This window comes from Pundamilia nyererei, unplaced genomic scaffold (genome assembly GCF_000239375.1).
Source record: "Pundamilia nyererei isolate P.nyererei 1_Seehausen unplaced genomic scaffold, PunNye1.0 scaffold00050, whole genome shotgun sequence".
NCBI classification, from domain to species: Eukaryota; Metazoa; Chordata; class Actinopteri; order Cichliformes; family Cichlidae; genus Pundamilia; species Pundamilia nyererei.
In genome coordinates this window covers 2,349,171-2,357,270 of record NW_005187451.1, presented here as the reverse complement: position 1 = coordinate 2,357,270, position 8,100 = coordinate 2,349,171, and the positions used below count along the sequence as shown (strand labels likewise).

The following is an 8,100-nucleotide window of genomic DNA, read 5'->3' as shown; positions in this document are numbered from 1 at the left end:
ACACACACACACACACACACACACACACACACACACACACACACACACACACAGAACGCAACTTGGAATCTGTGAGAAATCATTCTTTCAATTAAAGATAAATATTAGATATCTTTTAAACCGCAAAATGAAAATTAACCATAAAAATGCAGAACAAAGACAAATCTACACAAATACAATCGATACTAGTTTTAGGTTTGACTGCAAGAAATTATTATTTTTAAATCAGTAAAGCAGTGGAAGAAAAAACTAAAGAATAAAGTATTCAGAGTGTTGCAATACATTAGTCAGGCGAAATGAGAAAGGGTGAGAAAGCAAAGGGGGGAAGCAGCGTGTGTGTGTGTGTGTGTGTGTGTGTGTGTGTGTGTGTGTGTGTGTGTGTGTGTGTGTGTTTTAATAGGGCTATCTCATTGCCATGAGATTCTGCCCGGTGTGGGGTTACTTTGTCAAGCTGACCTCTTATAGCAGCTGAGCGGCTGAGTTTTGCATACATAATTAACTACAGCTAAATGTCATCCCTCACTTCAATAACTAACGCAGTGGGTGATGCTGCTCTCCCTTTTTGACTTCTAATCCAGAGCGAAGCGCCGGCAGACCGACTATGTGAAAATGAAGTGCAGCTTTTTAAACTCCACGCGAGTCAATGAAGGGCTGCTAACGCTGCAGCGGGAGTGTGCGCGCCTCAGAAAGACACATCACAACCTGGAAAACGAGGCTTTAAATGAGCACCGTCTGACGTTTGCAGTCGGTACAATGCAGACTCACAACAAGGAAATCAGATACTTTGCTTGCAGCTTGTTATGATGCGGTGCAGATTCCAGGACTGTTTCTGGTAAAGTACAGCGTGTAGCCGGGGTGGAGCGACTGCTTTCCCGGCGCTGAGCTACCACGTAGTTGCAGCACAGCATGCGAGGGACTTTACCGTAGGCAGCTTTGCTTTAAGTGAAGCAAACTTGACTTATTCTGAAGTGAAAATGGACAAAATCTGAGCAGAAAGTTTACCCCAAACTACACGTGAACGACAAACGTTCCTCCGGCGTGCGGGTGTCTCTGTGTGAGTGTTGCCTGCTGTTGTCGGCCGCGCTCTGCTCTACACGATGACGTAGATGTTGTTTTCTGGAAAATGTCAGAAACCGAACGCCAAATTAAAGCCGCGATGTTTGATTAAGTGCGCCAGGTGATCTCAGGAGAGGCGCGCAGACGCAGCCTCAACCCCCTCGTTCATTTGTAAACCTCCAAATGTAGGCTTGAAATACAGGAAGTAGGAGTGTACGCTGTAAATCCCCCCCTTGATTGGGAATACAAATGATCAAATGTGCGAAGGCTAGGTACGTACGGGTACGCGGTGTCAGCAAAGTAGCGAGAGGCAGAGAGGAAGAGAATAGAAGGAATTAGGCTGTGATGTGAGAGGGAGCATCTGAAAATAAAGATGTGAGCTGCATTGTAGCAGCTCACCTTGAATACGCGGCACAGAAAGAATAATACATGAAAACAAAAAATTCTTCCATCATTGGTTTGAGATCAACTGCCAGGATCAAAAAACAATCCGATTCAGACGCGCGGTGTTTGTTTTCGGAATTAACAGACTCCTAATTTGCTATTCTTGGATACTTTTAATGACTGGTGGAGTAAACAGCTCCTCCAACCAAAAGCCAATTATAACTTTATCAGCACAATCTCTGCTGAAGAATCGCGGCTCTCAGAGAAGGAAACAAAAATACCTTGATCTTCCAGGGAAAACTACAGCTTCTTCTTTATTTGTTTTTATCGACTATTCCTTTTCAGTAAGCTTGTCAACACGTTGCTTTTACTGACACGAGCGCAGCCTGTTGTGAGATCAACATTAATGTATAAAAAAAAGTATCGAAACTTTTGGTTAAAGCAACTGTAAATAATGCAAAATCCTGCCAGAGCACTGTAGGCTCCATTTGTCTGATAATATCAGGCCTTTTATTTAAAAACAACAGTCAACAAACTAACACACGGCTTTGCTGTGGACGCCACGCTTCAGATGTTCCTCATGTTCCAAATAAAAACAAAAAAGACAAAAAGAAATTAATTCTGAATCTTTGATTAATGTGACGTTTCCAATTTAAAAACAATAAAAATCAAGAGTTGCCCTCAAACGTTGGCGGCATCCTTACCAATTACTCTCAGTCAGATCTTTCCTTCTCGCTGCTAAACGGAACCGCTACTGGCGTGGTAGCGTTCGTAATAGTCAATAAATCTAAAATATTATGTGTGAAGTTGCGGGAAAAGACCATTAAGGGGGCGGAGCTGGAGCAGGGGTCCCGTCTGAAAGACAGACACTAATTCGGGACAACTGTGAACTCTGAACCTGCTAAAAGCTCGGCCACTGGTCAGCAGATCCTCGTAATGGAGTCCACATGTGCTCGCGCCGCCACAATTAAACGGATCTCCAAAGGTTTCCTTAAATCAACATCGGGGTGTTTTTAGTGGTACGCGCAGAAGAACCGCCCGTGGCCTCTGAATCCATTTGATGCTTTTATATATTCACACAAAGTGAAATAATCGTTGGGCTTCACGCCGAATAAACCCGAGCGTTACAGCGAGAACCGCCGAGAAACCAGGAGCGCCTTTCATAGCTCGGCAGCTCAGCCCAGGCAGAGAATCGCTCAGCATTAATCAAGATTTCAGGCCTCACTTTGACAAACTGCACAATGCCTCCTTTTGTGTAAACACAAACATCAAATGCCATGTGGCGTGTCCTCATCACTAACAAGCAAACTAACAAGAGACCTGGAATTCCACTCAATTAGTACCTGCTCGCTTTGTTATTAATCTGCTAACCTCCGCGAAGAGATGAGAGGAGACAGGAGGGGAAAATGAACGGGAATAAAAACAACAACAATTTGTTACGATAAATATATTAATGCCAGCAAAGTTTCCGTTTCAGGTGGTGTAATTCGACGTGATGTGCAGGCTATGTTCTGTCATTAGTCAGGAAAAATGGCGAGTGGGGATCAAAGCAAAAAAGCCTCCGAGCCTGCCACTTAATTTATCACACGGCAAAGACAAAGGCTTCTCTCTCCGCTTCTGTCGCCTTCAAAAGCCCCGACTCTTTTTTATGACAAACTCAGTTTGCAATTTAATTTAGGGATTCGGTCCCTGGGTGCAGAAAAGCAAGCAGGCAGGAAGTGAGAAGAAGGTAGCCAGACAGGCAGAGAAGCAAACAGCGGCTGCGGGAAACGTCCAGGCAGGCGGGAAGCGCTGCGAGGGAGGGAGACAAGAAGGCAGACAGGTGCCATGAAACTCGAGCAGTCAGGCAGGCAAACGGGCGAGAGAGCTGGCAGAAAGCGTAAAAGAGATCGGTGCACACAGTAAAGAGGCATTCACACACGCTAGCAGTCATAGTAGGCTGAGCAGCGCTAAACCAGGAGAACCAGAGAAGTGTGGGAGTGCGAGCAGGTCTGGAGTCTGCTGGGCAGTGGATGAAATTATGTCCTGCTGCTGGGACAGGAGTCCCGTAGGCGGTGGAGCCCGAGCATATACTGTTAGCAGCGTGGGTAATAGAGCGTCCGCAGCCTCGGCGGGGCCTCGCCGTCTCACGGCGGAGCTTTAAACACACACCGAGAAGAAGAGCTAAACAAACACCACAAAGACCGGTGTGTGCGAGTGACCCCGACACCACGGTGATGCTTCCCGTAGCACTGACCGGCGTCGGCGCTCCGTTAATTAAAGAGACGACGCGCTGGCAGGTGGCTTCACTGCCCACTCTGGTAATTGGCCCCTTTCTTCCCACTCTCTCCCCCCACAAAATCACCCATCTCTGCCTGTTCTTTTCTCTGCCTCCTCCTATCTCTCCTCCTCAGAAACGTGCCAGTGGGCAGGCAGAAACGCAAGACTTTGTGAAATAATGATTAGAATGGATGGAGATGAAGGGAAGGGAGTTTCACATTTTCCCACAAGCCTCTGATGGTCGGGGAATGCTGTTTGCCTTCCAGCGTCATACGACGCGACGGGAGTTTACTTTAGACAGCCGCAGTCTGAGGAGCCAGTGCTGCAGTCATTAATGATGCGGGGAGGGGACAGAGCCGTACTCTGACAAGTTTCTGGATGTGTGTGCGCCTTAGTTTTCTTGCCATGCGCGTGTGCACGTGAGATTACTGCGTGTGTGTGTGCGATGCAGCAATAAAAGCTGCGCGTTGGTCTCACCACGTCACTCGGGAGGTTGTGCAGGTCGTCGAAAGGGCTCTCCAGGGTGTTTGTATCCACGTTCAGGATGACCACGTCCTCCAGCGATCGACTGCGCACTCTCTACGGGAGGAAAAGGGCGACGTTAGTGCAGCAGCGTAGATATTCTCATCATTATTATTTCACAAGTTTCAAAAGTATACACATACACTCAAAGCGATCATTCATTGTTTTTCTTAATGATGGTTGTGCTGGAGACTTCCTGTGCATCTGACATCTTTCAACATAATAAATATTTGTATTTGTGGAATTATTAAATTGTGAAACGACGCCACGATTTTAAACCCGCAGTGTGGCCCAGGTGCGTTTCCCGGGAGACAAAGTTATTTCTGTCCTGAAGCCCCGGGAACATGAACATCCAGCAGCCGCGGTTAAAGCTGCACAGTTATCACTCCTTTACGATTAAGGATGAAAGATGGCGCGTGGGGGAGAAAAATGATTAGAACGTGTTTACGGTAACGCGCGCGCAGACGCGAGCTGGCCAAATGAAGAATGGCACCGAGAGAAAACATTTGGACCGCGCGAACATTTTCCACAGCACCAAAAACCTCACGCATCAATAACAACACCGCGATGCTGCGGCGTGCCGCACGCATCCTGATGGCGACAAATTCAACAATTATTTCAGTGTGGTGCAGGATGCAGGCAGGTGTGTGTGCGGGGAAGGCGGGTGGGGGGGGCAGCGTTGTGTGTGAATTTCTAGTTTGTCACTTTTGTGACAGCCTGTGCAGCGGAGGCTCACATGCTGATCTGGACTAATTATGTAGTGGCGGAAAGAAGGTCTGTCACGGATGCAGAGTGTGATAAATACTGCCACTGCCGCAACTGTCAGACAAATATCACACACACACACACGTGTGCATTAGAACATATGCATCTGCACAAACACACACACCTACATACTAACACTTACACACAAGTGTAAGCGTGTGTGTTCTTGCAACATGCATTCACACAAAGCAGCAGTGCTGCTGATGACTTGCCCCCCAAACAACACAATGAAGTAAGAAAGCTCTTTGTTTGCAGATGCTTTCTTGGGCTTCTGTGTACGTTTGCTTTAAGGAAGCACGAAAGCAGCAGAGGAAGTGAAAAGAGAAGAAAATATAATAACACTCAAATGAAAACCATCTACAAAATGAACACGTAACATTCAAATCTACTGAAAATGCTAAAGACTTTCGAACATACCTCGAGCAGACTGAGATGAACTCCCACAAAGTACGGCATAGGGGCGCTGTGGACAGAAAGAGTGAGACCTGTGAGATCAGACGCTTACACGGAGGAAACATTCACGGAGGACACTTCAGCGATGACACGAATCCTTTAAATAAAAAATCACAGCTGTGGAATTTAGTTTCTTTGTATTCCATAAATGTAATCTGAATACATTTCAGGGTTACATGTGCTGAAATGTGAAGGCCTGACTTAAAATGATTAAGAACAGTGGTAATCACGTATCGTTAAAAATAACAACGGTCACTAATCATTAATTACAGTTGACACTGCTGCATGTACTGACAACTATATTTAATTGAACCCAGCTGACAGGCACAGGCAGCACATTTTCTACTCACTGTAAGGTTTGTGATTATTTCCCAACAGCATCAGATTAACTGCAGCAGCACAAACTAATCTCATGTTACAGGATTTATTCTTGAAAGCACACAATGTGTTCTCGCCTTCCTTACATCGCTGATTGAGACTGAATAAAAGATTAAACAAGAACAGTTTAAAAATAACACACCGACTTATACTGACAGAAATGCAAAACTTACTGGTTAATAACAAAAGTATAAAACAACAAGCATCAGTGGAGCATTTAAGGCTCGGTTTCTCCCCGAGTCGACTGAGAGTTTCAGGAAGTGCAGAAAGAATTATTCCCTCAGAAAGTTAAAGGGCAGATGTGTCAAGAGTTTTCTTTTTATTTTCAAAAACAACAAAAAAAAGAAAGTGTTTGGTTTTTCGGGCTTATTATCATGTCGTCCTTATTTGGTGTGATATACATCTTCGTTTTCAAAGTTTGTGGAAAGGAAAAGTTGAATCACGGACCGCTCCCCATCAGCACGAGGAATAAAATCAACAAAAACAGTCAAATAATAGAAACCATTTTTACGATGAGGTTTACAGAGGCGGTAATAATCGGATCGTTTGGGGTCAGCGTGTTCCTGGCCAGAATGATTCAGCAGCCACAGGCTTGTAATCAGCTTAAAGCAACTGAAAAACAAGCAGCAGGCCTGGATGCTGTTTTACGAATGTTCGACATTTACGCAGATCCAGTTACACAAACAGTAGACGCACAGGCATGGGCAGAGACGCTCATGCACACACACACACACATCGAATGTAATTGCATTATCTAATCAGCGCATGAGGACACCGCTGTGATTGAATAAGATAATGATGAGTCTTTGCAGAGTGTTGAAAATCATATTTCACTGTCAGTGATTTATAGCTTCTTCAAGCCAAATGTCGCTGATGGTGAAGCGCTGGACAAACGTAACCGCGCTGCAAACGCTTTCACGCGTTCAGATCTGACGTTGACCCGAGCACGTGCGGCTGTGCAGACGAGCCGCGACTCCCGCTCCGCATCCAGTTTCAGTCAAGTCCGTCCAGATTTGTCGGATCTGCGTTGGATCGCTGGTAATGAAACCCTGAGAGAGCCCAGATGATGAGAGCGCGGCGGCGCCGGCATGAAATATGGAGCCCGGTGATCGGGGCCGTTCATTATGTCGAGGAAGCCACACGTGAGAAGTCGCGCCACGAGAGGAATCGCAAGAACATGAAGAATGGGTGGGAGAAGGTGTGAACACGAGTGTCTGCACTTTTAGTGGCAGAGCGCGCCACGCCGCACGTGCACGTCTGCACACGTGTGCGCTGGAGAGAAAACACTGGTGATGCTGATGCTCGTGGTGTTTGCTGCGTGTGTGCTGCAGAGGTGGTCAGCCTTACCAGCAGTAGTCCAGAAGATGCGGGGGCAGCACAGGGATGAAGATGTGCTGCCAGTACATGGGAAAGAGCAAAGCGGCGGCGCCGTGGACACACGCCGTTAACTGCAGGAAGAGAGAGAAGATGTGAGGAGGAGGGATTCAAAAGGAAAAACTTTGAGCAACAACATAAAATTCATGAAAAGGCAGAACAGTTTGGAGACTCTGATTTGTGCTCTTGGTGAAAGTAATTTTAAGTAATAAATTACTTTTTAAAAATGACTACAGTGGCCCCGCCCACACCCTGTTATGTCCTTTAATATAAACCAAACATGCAGTCGTTTCATGTTTCTGATGGCCGAGCCCGCTGACAGGGCCCGCCTCCGACCTCGTGACAGAGAGAGCAGAGACGACTGATGTGAAAAGAAAACTATTAAAAAGATTGATCTAAGGAAAGCAGCCAACACGCATCCAGCGCCGTCTCCGTATCGATTTACTTGTCCAGGGTCATTAGAGCAAACACGTTTTGCTGCTATTGCACCTGGCCATCACGACTCATTACTTTAAAACACTGATTCTGACCCCATTTTTTTTAAAGAGTCAGAGTTCATTATTAAACTCTTTTTCAATCAGTGTCAGTAAGTCGGGATTGTGCTGTGACCTGCACAAAAGCAACAAAAGAAAGCCAAAACAGTCTGACAGTAGCCATAAAAATCTGAATTACCCCGACCACGATGACTGGGAAATTAAAAGGGAAAAGACGGAATAATTAACCTCTTTTTTGAACAAATGATGAGGAGCAATCACGTGAAGATGACACTGCTTTCAAAGGAGCTTTTTACACTGTCAAACCAACATTACACCCAGAACTAAAGTCATTGTCTTCCATTGTCTTAAAGCCAGCATCTCCCTCTTGACATCTCATCACATGAAACCGAGCTACAGTAATGACCTGCAGTGC

General features: G+C 45.9%; 1 protein-coding gene across 2 annotated transcripts in view; it reads right to left on the bottom strand.

Moving 5' to 3' along the window:
• The window catches only part of dennd1b (DENN/MADD domain containing 1B), a 93,231-nt gene that overhangs the window by 30,888 nt on the left and 54,243 nt on the right, over window positions 1-8,100 (bottom strand). For both annotated transcript variants that reach the window (XM_005733176.1, XM_005733177.1), the window contains 3 exons: window positions 7,165-7,265; window positions 5,404-5,449; window positions 4,177-4,278 (listed from right to left, as the gene is read on the bottom strand). In XM_005733176.1, coding sequence (XP_005733233.1) covers window positions 4,177-4,278; window positions 5,404-5,449; window positions 7,165-7,265 — 249 coding nt within the window. The remainder of the gene's footprint in view (window positions 1-4,176; window positions 4,279-5,403; window positions 5,450-7,164; window positions 7,266-8,100) is intronic.